At 34.8% G+C, this 15,892-nt stretch overlaps 1 protein-coding gene across 1 annotated transcript; it reads right to left on the bottom strand.

Moving 5' to 3' along the window:
- Positions 1-253: 253 nt before the first annotated feature.
- On the bottom strand, positions 254-2,703 carry LOC145102464 (Cupredoxin superfamily protein). The gene is made up of 5 exons (XM_079039862.1): positions 2,349-2,703; positions 2,161-2,253; positions 1,838-2,050; positions 1,459-1,638; positions 254-1,342 (listed from the first exon to the last, which is right to left on the bottom strand). Exons 1-5 carry the CDS (start codon positions 2,613-2,615, stop codon positions 383-385), a joined length of 1,713 nt encoding a protein of 570 aa, XP_078895988.1. The 5' UTR covers positions 2,616-2,703; the 3' UTR covers positions 254-382.
- Between the last annotated feature and the right edge of the window lie 13,189 nt (positions 2,704-15,892).

Here is a 15,892-nt window from a genome sequence, read left to right as displayed (position 1 = left end):
CAAAACTATCATTGATAAATTAAACCCAAATTTGTGCAACCTCCCCCAACACAGCATGCAAAAACTATAGGCATGGCTTATTCTTAATGTACAGCCCATAAAGTGTAGCTAGTTAATATTGTTTTAAATACATTTCTTATCTTAATTTTTGGCTGTTTTGATCATAATAGATGTTTTTTCCTCGAATTTAGTACTTGTTATTCTTATAAGACTCAAATGCCATAGCTTTAAATACTTGTATAGAAAATCTGTATGATTAAATGTGGTATCATTCATTCTTTATACAAAAGAAGCAGCAAAAAATTTACATTTACGTTCAAATCAAGTATGAATATTCATAAAAACACTAAAACAAATAAAATAATAATAATAATAATAAAAACTAAGGCCTAATAAATCTTTTAGTATCACCACAACCCATAATAGACGAGGGCAATTTCGTCACTTTCTCGATCCCTTCTTCAAACACCGCCCCCATACCCATAAAAAAATGGGACTCAATATGGCAATGAAACGCCCACACCCCCGGATTATCCGCTACAAATCTCAAAGCAGTCCACCCATACGGGTGGACCGGTACTGTATTCTTCATAATGGGGTCCACTAAATTATACCTCTTCGGATCCTCCGAAACATTAAACTTCCCACTTCCATATCCAACAACCCAAAAGTCATGCCCATGCAAATGCCATGGGTGCGTTTCACTGTTATTGACATTCAGTGTGTTTGCATTTTGCAAAATAATGTCAACAGTCGTGTTGAATTTCAATCTATACAAAGAGTTGCTACTAGTCGCGTTCACATTCGGAGCCACATTATTTATATCATAAGTTTGATACCCGTTGATTACATCTGGTGGAGGGGTCTGTTCGAATGTGTGTAATAAATCATGTTTAAGTGATACAAGATATGGTGTATGAGGAAGGCTAAAAGAGACATTGTTAATCGACCATTTGACACTTCCGTTGATTCGGTTTTGTGTGTTTAAAAGAATAATCACCCGGTCTGACGTCTGTGGGACCGGGTGAATATACTTAGGATTAGATTTGATTGCCAGACTCTGATTGACCCTGGGTTCAATCGCGCCCCAAAAGGGCCCACTTGGTGGGACCGTGGGTGGGGACCGCTTTGGGTGGTTTGGGTAGTAGTTGAAGATGGCTAAGCCGGTTGGGACCGAGTTGTTACGGCTAACCATTTTTGACACTGCCCAGTAATTTCTTGATGGATCTTGGTTTGCAGTAATTAAAACCGAATAAGTTTCACCCGAGTAAATAAAAAGATTTTTTACGATGAATGGTTCCACATAGTGCCCATCAGCTTCAACAACTGTCATATTATGACCCTGGTTTTTCAAAGAAACAAAAATAAATAAATAAAATAAGCAATTTTGTAGTTTTTTTTTTATGTTTTTGTTTTTTTTAAATCTAATGAAAATAGAATTTTGGTTATAATTTTTACCTCTATTTCGAAACTGAGAGCGGCTAGAGCAGTTAGGCTTCCGATCCTTAGCCGGTAAGTTTTTCCGGGAACGACGGTGAGAACGTACGGCGAGCATTCAGGATTCGTGGCGTTACATTTTGCGGCCTCAATTCCCGGTGTACTGCAATTGAATCTTCCTCTTCCTTGAATCAATAGTGACTGGAAACAAAATATGATAGAATATAAGAAAATTAAACTACGTTTCACACTGTATTAGAAGCAATTTAGCCAGATCTAACTATTAAGATTTTGATTTAATGAAAAACGTAAAATGGAACTGATTCTGAAGTTTTTCATGAATCGAAGAAAAGTGAAAATGTGATTGGATTCTTGTGTGTGAATTATAGCCGTTGAATACCTGAGGATCGCCGACCCAGACGAAGGGAATAGACGAAAGGCCGGCGGCTTGTTCGTATGTACTTTTGTGATACCAGTCGTTGAGGATGATGCTTCTGTCATGGTCGTAAGAGAAGGGCTCGACTTCTCCGTCCGGCAGCGCCACCCGGAGCGATCCGTATAATCCTGCCTCTCGTTGCATCCCGTAATGCGCATGGTACATGTAAGTTCCTGCCTGCATATTCAATCGATTTCAATTTGATATAACAAACTGTTGAAAAAGCTCTATGTTTAATGTTATGGATTAGGGATTAGGGATTAGTGATTAGGGATTACTTTACTTACCCTGTCAACAACAAACATATATCTAAAGGTGTCTCCTGGTAAAATAGGGCATTGAGTAACGCCTTCCGTTCCATCAGCCCATGGAGTTCCAATCTGTGAATTGGTAAATCATAAACAAATCAGTTACGTACATCTTCAAATACTAATCAAATCGATTCAAATCAACCGGTGTGCATGTGTTTATGTACCTGTCTGATACCGTGCCAATGAATGGCGACATTTTCAGTCAACAAACTGTTCTTAAGGTCAACAATAATGGTGTCGCCTTGCTGCGCGCGTATCGATGGACCAGGTGTTCTTCCGTTAATGGTGATGACTAACTTTCTGAAGCAATCCTGTGATTTGAACTCGTACTTAATCTCCCATCTATAATGTCGAATCCTGGCTTCAACGATTGAATTAAGGCTTAAAACGGAAAGCAGCAATACGCACAGCAATGGCAGATTCTTCGCCATTAGTGTAAGTTTGTAGCGAAGTGAAAGTGTGTTCTAGGTCGACCCCTGATTCGCTGGTTGTGTTGGTTTTTGAGCAGGTAAGATCTATGAGATTAGTATATATATGGGGTATGGTGGGTGCCTGTAGGAAATTTCTGTGGGGTTTCCTTCGATTGTATATGTAATATGTGAAAGTCGCCTTTTACTTTTTATGCACAAGATATTTGACTTTGAACGAGAGAGTGGATTACTTAGACAACGAAGGGAGGAACTTTCTATAACTTTAAAGTTTATATAAATATCTCAAATTTGAAGGTTTCAATTGTAAATCTATCATTATAAAAACTGTTTCAAAGTAAATATCAATTATATGATATTTGGTTCTCATGCCTCTATGGCTCATCTTTCATAGAAGCCCAAATTATGTTACTCCCTATTACACACTGTTTTATTAGACTATTATCTATTTAATATATATATTTTTTAAGTAAATAGTTTTATATTAGATTTGTCGTTCCAAATTTTCCAAAAATAATAATAAATGCTAACCGATACATATAATCATTATAAGAGTAAGGACAATACTCATAATAAATTAAGTAAATTTATAGATCAATATACATATATGTGACAAATTATGACATTTAATAGACTATGTCTTTTAAGTTTATAACCATATGCTGTTCTTTTTTAATGTCGTCCTGACTAGTGCAACACCATAAAATAAAAACTGTTTCTTTACTTTGGAATGTTAAAAATGATTCAAAATTATTTGGGCATATACGCAATATCAAAAAATAATACTTCATTTAACTCTTAGTTATCGTTTGTAACGTTTATTTTCTTGTTAGACAAAAACTTTTTCCATTTTTTTACTAAAAATGTCACATATCCAAGCTCTCCAGCACAATCAAACAATTTGTACGATTGGAAAGTACTATGTTTATATTAGTATGTTGGTGGTTAGACAATTTGCTTCTTTTTCTTATTTTCCAATGCTATGTTCGGCTATATTTGGTATGATATTTTAGTTATAATATCGTTGTTTTATAATCATGGCATGTTGGTGCTATTTGCTATATATTGTTGGAATTTTGCTCTAGTTCATGCTTCGCATTGTTGATACTATAACCATGATATGTTTCATGTATCCGAGAATGTTTGGTTCTCTCGTATGTTATGCATAAATAAGGACACATGTTATATTGTAAATGTGTGTATGTTTCATGTTTTTACAACTAAACAACAGAACTTTTTTTGAAGTGAAAAACTTTCTAAAATCGTAAAAAGATACAATATGTATATAGATGAATGTTCTATTCTTCAATACATTTAGGAATTATTTGGTATAAATTTTGGGTGATAAACATACAAGTCAATATTAGTTGGATTTCAATCGATGAACCACTGATTTTTTAAAGAAAATTCCAACTTAACCCGCTATTTCCGGTTATTAAAACTAACGTCAAACGTGATTTCTCATTTATCTAGATGACATCATATACAACATGAAATAACATCTTGCTTTTTAAAATGATTTTTAGTTTATTAACACATACCATAATAATAAAAGAAAATTCATTCTACAAAGTGCATAGGATCTTAATTCTTAGGTAGGTTAATAAAAAGTTATGTTTGCTTTAACACATGTAAATATAACTTATAGTGATTGAAATCTAAAAGACTAACACGCAATGACTTATATTGCCTTAAATTTTTTTCATGGAAATTAGTTGCGAAAGGCGAAAAGTAAGATAGGCTATTACATACTCTATTATTATATTATATAATATAGCTGCTTGACTTGAAAGGTGTTTTAGCGTTTACCAAGACCATGTCAAAGTGGCATCAAATATTGGAGTTGGTCAACTTTACACGAGTATTGTGCAGGCAAGCCTCGATTTATAACGGAGAAAGTTAGTAACGACGTTGATTTTTAATAAGTTGTTTACAACTATTTAATTATTCTCAACTCAAATATCAATTACACGAGTGAGATATTGTGAAAGTGGTTGGAAGTTATTTAAAATAACAACTTAAAAGTCTTATTAGCAAACACATAGGTATTGTCCAAGTAATTACTAATAGTATCCCAAACATTTTATGAATCAAAATAATTAAAAGATTGTTTGATAAATTGTTAATTGAATAATATTTGATTGACTAAGTGTATCACTGAGTCAGACACATGTGGTTTTTTTTTCTTTTCGAATTCAATAAGAAGCGTTACTAGTGGCTAGGAGACTAAATAAGATTTGTTTAGTTGTTGTATGAAATAGTGTGAATCTAATAGAGTTGGATTCAAAAAACATATCAAGAGACACAAATTATAAAGGGAAATATATATATATATATATATATATATATATATATATATATATATATATATATATATATATATATATATATATATATATATATATATATGCACCCCCTTCAATTGCATTGTGTATCCCCTCTTCCCCTTTGTGAGTATAATAGTATTTGTGTACTCGTATCCCCTCTTCCCCTTTGTGAGTATAATAGTATTTGTGTACTCACAAAGATGCGACAATTTATGCGAGCGAGTGATACATATAAAAGCATCCTTATAAATGGAAATCATGATGTGCTGGTTTTCAATTGTTTGAACCAATAATATTTTTTATTCTACTAATGTTTTATATAACAATTATAAATGAATATTATATATAATTATAAAAAACAATATATTATAAAAATAATAGTTAAAGATTTACCATAAAATAATTACAAGTTTATATTTTTGACGTTTTTAATAAATAAAGTTTAACAAAATTGATATATTTTCATATTAATATACTGAAATTATCACATCTACTATTTTATACAATATTATGGAGTCTTTGAACATATGTTAGCCAGTGGCTAAAAACCCAATTGTTAAAATCAATTTTTAACAAAAAAATATTATGAAAATGAAGTTGTTCTTTTAAGGTCCCATGCATTGGAATAAAACTTTTTCTTAAAAAAAGCTGTGGGAAACTGGTACCAAACGAAAACAAATGAAAAGAACAAAAAAGAATTTATATAGTGGGTTTGACGCGTAATTGTGATAGTGAAAATCATATTATATTATTCGAAAAAATCACATAGATCATTACGAATGTTAGTTTATGTTTTTAAAATCAAGTTTTGAGCAATTTGCAAATTTTTCAAAATGATAATTATTATTTATGAGTTTTTTTTTCTTACCGTTTAGTATTAATTTTATGTTACATAAAATTTATTTTACTTTGACAAAAGTTACATTTTCTAGTTATATTTCCGCTTTTAGATTTTAGACTAAACCCTTCGGACACAAGAAAAATTAATTATCCTGGGATTTCAAGAAGATGTCCAAAATTTGAGAAACAAATTTAAAATTAGGAAAATGACTTAGGAAGGTAACTACCTTTTATCCGTGTTCACGTATTGGCAACTTCTTCTTTTTTATACATAATAAAGCAACTAACTTGTTTTAACTGTTTAAATTATACCAACATTACCGGCTAATACCTGTTTTAACCGGTAACTCAAAGGGAAAATGACTTAGGAGGGTAACTACCTCTTATCCGTGTTCACATGTTGACAACTTCTTATTTTTTGTACATAAGAAAGCAACTAACTTGTTTTAACTGTGTAACATCCCAAAAATCATGACCAAAAATTTCGTTTTTAATTTAATACTAAAACCATAATTGTCAAATCATTAATTTAATACTCCGACATCGGGCCCCGCCCGACATTAGGCCCTACCTGGCATCGAGCCTCGCTCGGTATACAAGTCTGTCTCTCTTAGGCCTCGCCTGTCTCCGGGCCCCGCTCACTAAACACATACAATCATATAACATGCTAACACATAAAGAAACATACTCTACTATATCCCTGTCCTAAGAAACATACTCTGCTAATAATGAGATACGGAACATCGTCCATACTCAGCTAGTGATGAGATATGGGACCTCGCCCACACTTACCTCCTTACCAGACACATACAAGTATCACACAAACAACAAGTATAATCTAACATGCAAACATTCCTCAGGCACCCGCCTGACATCAGACCTTGGTCTGGAATAACATACTAGCATACAATGCCTAGGGCTAACCCCCGGGTCTTCCTACTCATAGACTACATGGGCTGACATTGTGGCCTTAGACCCATTCACACAGTGAGGAGACTCACCTTGCACTGCTGAAGCCCTGGCTGGAACTAGTTGAGTACGGACGAAGTTTCGTATCTCATTATTAGCAGAATATGTTTCTTAGGACAAGGATACGGTAGAGTATGTTTCTTTATGTGTTAGCATGTTATATGATTGCATGTGTTTAGTGGGCGGGGCCTAAGAGAGACATATCTGTATACCGAGCGGGGCTCGATGCCAGACCGGGTATACCGGGTATAGCCGGTCACAAGGACTGCATTGTTACAAAAAATAAAGTATAAGGGTTTATTTTACAAGAAAAAAAGAATAAGATTTAAATGTGTACATTTCAAAAAATATCTTACCCTATCAAGTCATTATCCCTTAATAAAAACCTTTTTAGAAACGGCGAAAATATATTAAACCACTGCCAAAAAAGAAAAGGTAGGGGAAGAAAAAAGAATTAAGAAATGTTAAAAGGGCAACAAATCCAATTTGTCCAATTCCAGTTACCAAAATTACCTCTATGTTTCACAAAACTATACACGGCAGTGATCACATTATCCACCAAAGAACTAGGGGAAAAAGGAAACTTTTTGAAAATTATGTTGTTCATGGTCTTCCATGTGTACCACAAGAGGCCATAGCAAATAGCAAGCAAGATCTTTCTCTTTTTGGGGCAATGTCCCAAATTAGCCGCAAAATCGACGATACTAGACACGGTTGGAAAAGCTTGCACCGATAAACCACGCCACTTGAAATCCAAGCAAAAACATCACCGATGACAAGGCAACAAACCAATGTATGATCTGTCTCCTCGAGGTCCAACCAGAAAAACAGGCAAGTGGGATTCGGAACCATAACACCTCTACGAACAAGAGCCGACACCGTAGGTATACGACCCATACAAGAACGCCAAATGATGCAAATAACTTTTATAGGCACAAGCTTAATCCATATCGTAGGATTGATAACCGATGACAACAAACGGTATCGATGAGTCTTCTAAGAAGACAAACACAAAAATTACCATCTCCAGAAAGCTTAAAAATCCATCTATCCTCCGATTCAGAGATCTGAATAGAACGAACAACCTCCGATAAAGTGCCCAATTCAGCCAGCTTCATAGGATCCCTAGGCGCCGTCCTCAAAACCCAGTTGACATTGTTGGTGCCAAGCCTTTCTGAAATGAAGCACCTCTTACGCGAATCAAGATCATAAAGCAAGGGAAACGGGAGGCGAGAGTAATTCCGTGTAACCATTTCTCAAGCCAAAAGAGAATGTTAGAACTTGATCCAACGCGAATATCAAAAAGATTAGAAAGTTCAATGTTCATATCATGTAACTCAGGAATGTATAAATAATACGGAGCCAAACCCCCGGGAGCGATTTTTTTTAGCAAGGCAATGAGTAGGTTTTCTAAAAGAATTATGAATCCCACATATGACACAACGCCACATAGACGAAGCATCAATATTAAATCGCCAAATCCATTTTAGAAGAAAGGCAAATTTCATGGATAGAAGAGAACCAATGCCTAACCCTCCCTGATCTTTAGATCCAATCACAACCTTCTACGCCACCCAATGTAACTTGCACTTATCCTCATTGTAACCCCATAAAAATCTTCTACATAAATTCTCAAGGCAATCAATGATAGATCTTGGGGCCTTAAAGAAAGAAAAAAAATACAACGGAAGACTATTCAACACTGACTGATTAAAGTCAACCTACCTCCGAAAGAGAGAGTCTTCGCTTTCCAAGACGAAAGCTTGTTTTGGAATGAGTAAATTACACGAATGGTCCTATGGTTTGGGGTAATTTGCATGCTTAGTCCCTAACTTATTTTTTTAACTCGGGAGGTCCCTATTGTTTGTTTTTGTTACACACTTGGTCCCTACAGTTTGTTTTTGTTACGCGTCTGGTCCCTATCTTACCTAAAAAGAATATTATTTAAATATGAAAAAATTGTGAAGTAGGTAAGGTAAGGTGAGAAGGTGGGGTTCGGGGTGTGTTTATTTAAATAAATTAAAAAATCAAGGCCAAAATAGTCTTTTTAGGTAAGACAGAGACCAAATGCGTAATAAAAACAATTAGTAGGGACCTTCCGAGTTAAAAAATTAAGTTATGGACAAAACATGTAAATTACCCTAAACCATAGGGACCATTCGTGTAATTTTCCCTTTTGGAATTTCTCAACAACAGGCTTCCAATTACGCTTAAGTGACATATTGGCTCCCACTAGAACCCCCAAGTAAGTAAAAGGAAAAGACGAAGATTCGCATCCCATAATTCTAGCACACCTCGAGATATCATCATCCGAAACTCCAATGTCATACACCTTAGATTTATGGAAATTGACTTTAAGCCCCGAGGAAACGTGGAAACACCGCAAAATACGAGCTAAATTAACAAAATTTGTAGTCAACCATTTCCCAATAAACATAATGTCATCAGCATAAAGGAGATGGGATAAGGATGGACCGTTATTTGGAATGTCGACGCCATAATACAAGTCCTTTTGACAAGAAGATTTCATTGCAACATTAAGCCCCTCAATGGCGATGATGAAGAGAAACGGAAAAAGAGGATCCCCTTGACGAACACCTTTGGTAATAGGAAACTCCTTAGTAAAGGTCTCATTGATAGTCACAGAAGCTTTAGATGAGGATAAACAACCTCTAATCCAAAAACGTCATTTATCACCGAATCCCATTTGGGACATTACCGAATACAAATAATTCCAATTAATGGAATCAAATGTCTTATCGAAATCAACTTTGAACAAAAAAGTTTTGCATTTAAATTTTTTGTCTCATGCACAAACCTCATTTATGATCATAGGGCCATCAAGAATATTGCGCCCATGAATGAAGTATTAACTAATTATATAAAGCATGTATCTCACGTGTATATTCAAAGTATTCCAATGTAAATACCTAGTCCAGTTACTGAGTCAAGTCATAGAATAGTTTCCTGTATTTACTCCTAGATATAAGCTTAGATCAGTTAGTAGACTTAGGATATAAATGCCTCTCGTATGTAATCAATAATCATCAATCAGATATACATTCATATATCCCTCGTATTATTATGGTATCAGAGCTTTCAAACTCAGAAGAGTAATCGATCCAGAAGTCACAGCCGCATCCCTTCAACTAGGGTTTTATCTAATGTCTTCATCCAATTCATTCACTCAAGTCACGGCGGCAACTCATCTCACCACCAAACTCACGTCTCACAATTATCCTGTCTGGCGTAAACAAGTTGAGACTACACTAATCAGTCTCGCATATGAAGATTTTATCCTCGGTGAACCCAACATGCCACCCAAACAGATCAGCGACAAAGAAAACAAACCAATTGCAAATCCAGAATACCTTCTCTGGTTTCGGAAAGATCAGATGCTACTTAGTGCGATACTAGGTAGCTGTTCGGAGTCCATACAGCCGCTCATCTCATCCGCATCTACCGCACGAGAAGCCTGGCAGCGCCTGTTCTCCATCTTTGCCTCTACATCCAGGTCAAGAATTATCTCCCTAAAATCGAAATTAACCAAAAACCCTAAGGGAAATCACACCATTACCGAATTTCTACAAGAGATGCGATCTCTTGCAGATGATCTTGCCCTAGCCCAGAGTCCTGTTTCAGAAGAGGATCTCATGGTCTACATCCTCTCACAGCTTGGTGATGACTACAGTATAATCGCAGCTGCCATCAAGGTTAGAGACACACCCATCTCTTATTCAGAACTATTTGATAAACTTACAGACTTTGAAAGATCCCTCAAAGAATCCGTGACTATAATTGACAATGTTCCCACCACTGTCAATTATACTTCTCGACAAACAGGGACCAATCAAGGCAATCGCAATCAGCCACACTATCAACAAAACAACCGAAACTATCACAATAACTCTCAACGAGGGGGCTACAGGGGTAACTCAAACTGGTCAGGTTCCAACACTCAAGGAAATCGCCCAAACCGCAACAATGAATTCTGTCAGTTTTGTAACATTCCAGGACACCTCACTCGTGACTGCAGAAAACTTGCAAGATTTCTTAGGGAAAACAACATTACCACAGAGAAATCCACAACACCGGTTGCCAATGTTACCACCTCCAATCTGGTGTCTCCCACCTGGATGTTCGATGTTGGCGCTTCCAATCATGTCACCTCTGACAAACAAACACTTCACAATGTGTCAGAGTATGGAGGACCTGATGAGATAGTTCTCGGTGATGGTATAGGTTTACCCATAACTCATATTGGTAACACGTATATCAATACACCTCAAATCATTGTTTTTGTCCAAAGTGTTACATGTTCCACGATTAAAACGCAATTTTGTATCTGTTGGTAGTTTATGTGATACTAATTTGGTTTCGGTGGAATTCTTTCCATCTCATTTTTTTGTGAAGGATCTGCACACGGGGGCGCGCCTCATGCGAGGAGAGAGAACTGATGGAATCTACACCTCCAAGCTATCTCCAAGACTCCAAATCCATGCCACATTCAAGAACTCTCCACTCAGCCTCCACCACAAACTCGGTCACCCTTCAATGCAAGTGTTCAAAACTATTGTGTCTAGCTTAGGTTTAAATTCAAAATTTGATTCCAATGTTCATTGTTCCTCATGCTCTATCAATAAAAGTCATAAACTTCCTTTTGGTTCTAATTCCTTTGTCACTTCAAAACCTCTTCAATTACTTTATTTCGATGTCTGGGGACCTGTACAACAATCCATTGATGGTTTCAAATACTATGTCATTTTTGTAGACTATTTCACCAAGTATATCTGGCTCTATCCCATGAAACGAAAAAGTGATGTTGCACTCATTTTTCCCACCTTTAAATCGCTAGTTGAAAAGTTCTTCCAACACCAAATTATTTCCATATTCAGTGACAACGGTGGTGAGTACTTGGGACTCTTACCCTTCCTTCAAGCACATGGAATTTCTCATTACACAACACCTCCACACACTCCTGAACAAAACGGGGTGGCAGAACGCCGCCACCGACATATTGTTGAAACCGGCCTAGCCTTACTCCACTTTGCCAAACTTCCTCTAAAATTCTGGTCACATGCCTTTCAAACTGCAACCTACTTAATCAACCGACTTCCTACACCCATACTTGACCACAAATGGATGCTGAATTTAATGCACTTCTTACCAATGGTACATGGGAGCTAGTTCCAAAAGAAAATCATTATTCCATTGGCTGCAAATGGATTTTTAGAATAAAAAGAAAACCCGATGGTACCATTGACAAATACAAAGCTCGTCTAGTGGCAAAAGGGTTTCTCCAACAATATGGCAAAGACTACTTTGACACCTTTAGCCCCGTTACTAAACCGGTTACCATTCGTACCGTTATCTTCATTGCCCTATCTCAAAACTGGCCAATTAGACAACTTGATGTCAACAATGCTTTCCTTCATGGCACCCTTCATGAAGAAGTATTCATGGAACAACCACCTGGTTTCATACACCCTCAATATCCCTCACATGTATGCAAACTAAAAAAAAATCCCTTTATGGCCTCAAACAAGCACCACGTGCGTGGTACATTGAACTCACCACATTTCTGCTTTCAGTTGGCTTTCGCAAATCTAGAGCTGATCCATCTTTATTCGTGTACAATCATCATAATGTCCTTGCTTACCTTCTTGTGTATGTCGATGATTTTGTACTTACCGGTAATAACTCCTCCTTCCTCACTCAGTTCGTGTCTACCTTGTCCAATTGTTTCTCTCTAAAAGATTTAGGACCTCTTCACCACTTTCTTGGTGTTGAGGTCATTCCAACCAAATCGGGTCTCTTCCTATCTCAACATAGACATGTCCAGGATCTTCTCACTCAGTTTCGCATGGATGGAGCCAAGGAGGTAGCCACACCATTGAATCCCTCAGTCACTCTCTCTTTGCATGACGGGTCCGCAAGCACAGATCCCACACCTTATCGCAAGCTGGTAGGCTCTCTTCAATATTTAGCATTTACAAGACCGGATATATCATTTGCTGTTAACAAGTTGTCACGGTTTATGCATGCTCCAACTGATACTCATTGGCAATCCTTGAAGAGAGTACTACGCTACCTAAAGGGCACTATTTATCATGGACTCGACCTCACAAAAAAATCTTCCATGGATCTCACGGCGTTTTCGGACTCCGATTGGGGAGGTGTAACAAATGGTGGACGCTCTACAACTGCATATCTTGTGTATCTCGGTCCGAATATCATCTCATGGAGATCCTCCCGCCAAAAATCCGTATCACGATCATCTACGGAGGCGGAGTACAAGGCTCTTGCAAATGTCGCAGCTGAAGTTACTTGGGTTAAGAATCTCTTACTCGATCTTGGCATCAAAATTACAAAACCTCCGCTCCTGTATTGTGACAACACCGGTGCAACATACTCTTGTGCTAATCCTATATATCACTCAAGGATGAAACATGTAGCCCTCGACTACCACTTTGTTCGAGAACAAGTTACTGACGGCTCTCTACGTGTACGACATGTCAACTCCTTTGATCAACTAGCCGATGCATTGACTAAACCTCTCACTCGCTCCCCATTTCAACGACTTCGATCCAAGATTGGCGTATCCAATGGATCCTCCATCTTGCGGGGGCGTATGAACTAATTATATAAAGATTAAAGCATGTATCTCACGTGTATATTCAAAGTATTCCAATGTAAATACCTAGTTCAGTTACTGAGTCAAGTCATAGAATAGTTTCCTGTATTTACTCCTAGATATAAGCTTAGATCAGTTAGTAGACTTAGGATATAAATGCCTCTCGTATGTAATCAATAATCATCAATCAGATATACATTCATATATCCCTCGTATTATTATGAAGGCAGTTTGCGATTCATCAATAACAGATCCAATAACCTTCTTGACGCGGGAAGCAAGAGTTTTAGCAATAATCTTATACACGCACCCAATGAGACTAATTGGTCTAAACTTTGCCAAAGTGAGAGGGTCTTTGACTTTAGGAAGCAACGAAATAAACGATGAATTACTGCCTCGTGATAATAACTTATCCCACGTATTTAAAAAAATAATAAAAAAATTCACAAACTTAATTTCAATATCATATTGCGAGTTACTAATAAATTTAATGTGTAGCTTCTCGAGATGCCAATGTGCTGGATTTCCGTATCTCTTTGAGTATTAAATTTGGATATATAGCTAGGTCTAATGAGTAATGAAACTTTTTACAACTCATAACAAATGGATATAGAAATAATAGAACGATAACGTTGAACTACTGATGATTTTCATTTAGGGTTTTAAATAAAATTTGGGTTTGAACATGCATGCTTTCATTAGGGTTTTAATTAATTTTAGGGTCAGAACATGCATGTTTACCTTTTTGAACTTGAGGTGTTACCAATGATCGATAAATGCACTGAATGTAGTTGTATATGCTAATGAAGACATAAAAACTTCAAGCATGAGAGTTTGTAATAAATGATTTCATCTAGATAAAAAGAAGAGGAATTAATTTGAATAATTTACAAACATTAAGTTATGTACTTCTAGTTAATAACGTTTATCATGTATTCGTTTTCACCAAGATGTCAAGATATAAGATTCATGTATTATATCTATATAGTACTATCAGATAAAAATAAATATATCACTGTCGTATTGATAACAAAACAAAATACATTATATATTATCTTTAATAACTTACGTTACCTTTAAAGAAACGTCAAATAGTATATTTACGCAACTACATATACAAGGCAGATTATGAGATTAAATATTTTTCGGCGCAAAACATGGAAAGAAAATAATATCACTAAAACAATATAATTTAATTTACTAATGAAACGCGTATTGAGATAGCATCAACAGTAAAGGCATCACGTGCTCGATGACTTTTATGCTGCAAATTGCTTTTCAAAACTTTTGGACAGTATTATTTTTTTATTAAAAAAATATATATTCAATGAAAAATAATTCATACATAACAATTTTGTTTATATTATCAATTTATATTTTAAAGAATGGTACAGTATAAGATTTTAAATTATTAATTGTTATATACAAAGAAAAATCGTTGTATACGAATCTATACAATGAGATTAATAATTCAATCTCAGACATATATTAAATCGTTTATTTTAAAAAAAAAACCTTAATTTACTTTATATATCTAAATCATTTCCATTTAATAATATTTCATCGACTATAATTACATTTAAATTTTAAATTTTAGTTTTTTGGTAATTAATTTACTTTACTAAATATTTGATAAAATTGAACTTGTTAAATATCAAGTTTGTTAGAATTATATAATAATTTCAATTGTCCTTTTATTTTTATAATATAATATGATAATTTTTTTCATATTTTATATGTTTCCAATAAAACCCCGTATTTTAAATATTAATGTTTATTATTTATTTTTACTCTTTTGTTGAAATATGAGATGTGATTAAAAAAAAGACAAATTAAATGATGAAGTTTTGAAGAATATTTTAGATAGATGTTTTTAAAAACCGTGATCACACATTCTAAGATATTTTTAAATTACTTCTAGTTCCAATTATAGTCTCAAGGAGACTTGGTCACATTTTAGATCCATTAGTTAAATTTATTAAAAAAATCCATTGAAAAAAAATATCCATTGGAAAAGACATTTAAGGAAAAGATGATGCAATAATAATTAATATTATATTAGGTATGAGACATGTGTATTATACGGATTGATTTAAAAAAGATTAAACGTTGAAATGTAAACATAAAATATTTTTTAATGTACAACTTTAAAATAAGAAAGAAAAAAACGTATTTATTGCAATTTAATATCATATATATGATATTTAATACTTTACATATATAAGTATATAACTTTAATTTTAAAAATTGAAACAAATCAAAAATTGACAAATGGATAATATTTTTTTCAAAAATACAACGATAACAAATGTCAAAACTCATGAGAAATTGACATGTAGCAAAAAGAACTTTCATTTATTAAGAAATATATTATATATAAGAAAAAAACAATAAAAGACAATGGACATAGCTACTATTAAGAAATATATTATATATAAGAAAAAAACAATAAAAGACAATAGACATAGCAAGTAGCTAGACGAGAAGCCATAAATAACAAAATAAATAAA

This window comes from Lactuca serriola, chromosome 4 (genome assembly GCF_051521515.1).
Source record: "Lactuca serriola cultivar US96UC23 chromosome 4, Lser_US96UC23_V15, whole genome shotgun sequence".
NCBI classification, from domain to species: domain Eukaryota; kingdom Viridiplantae; phylum Streptophyta; class Magnoliopsida; order Asterales; family Asteraceae; genus Lactuca; species Lactuca serriola.
This window is presented reverse-complemented; position numbering and strand designations above follow the sequence as displayed.

What these genes read in the sequence shown, in the direction of transcription:
- LOC145102464 (XM_079039862.1), bottom strand. Translation starts at nt 2,615, where the DNA reads ATGGCGAAGAATCTGCCATTGCTGTGCGTATTGCTGCTTTCCGTTTTA. An exon ending in ATTGGCACGGTATCAGACAG is followed by an intron (nt 2,254 to 2,348) that starts GTACATAAACAC and finishes ACCAATTCACAG; the next exon opens with ATTGGAACTCCATGGGCTGA. An exon ending in TCTGGGTCGGCGATCCTCAG is followed by an intron (nt 1,639 to 1,837) that starts GTATTCAACGGC and finishes TTTTGTTTCCAG; the next exon opens with TCACTATTGATTCAAGGAAG.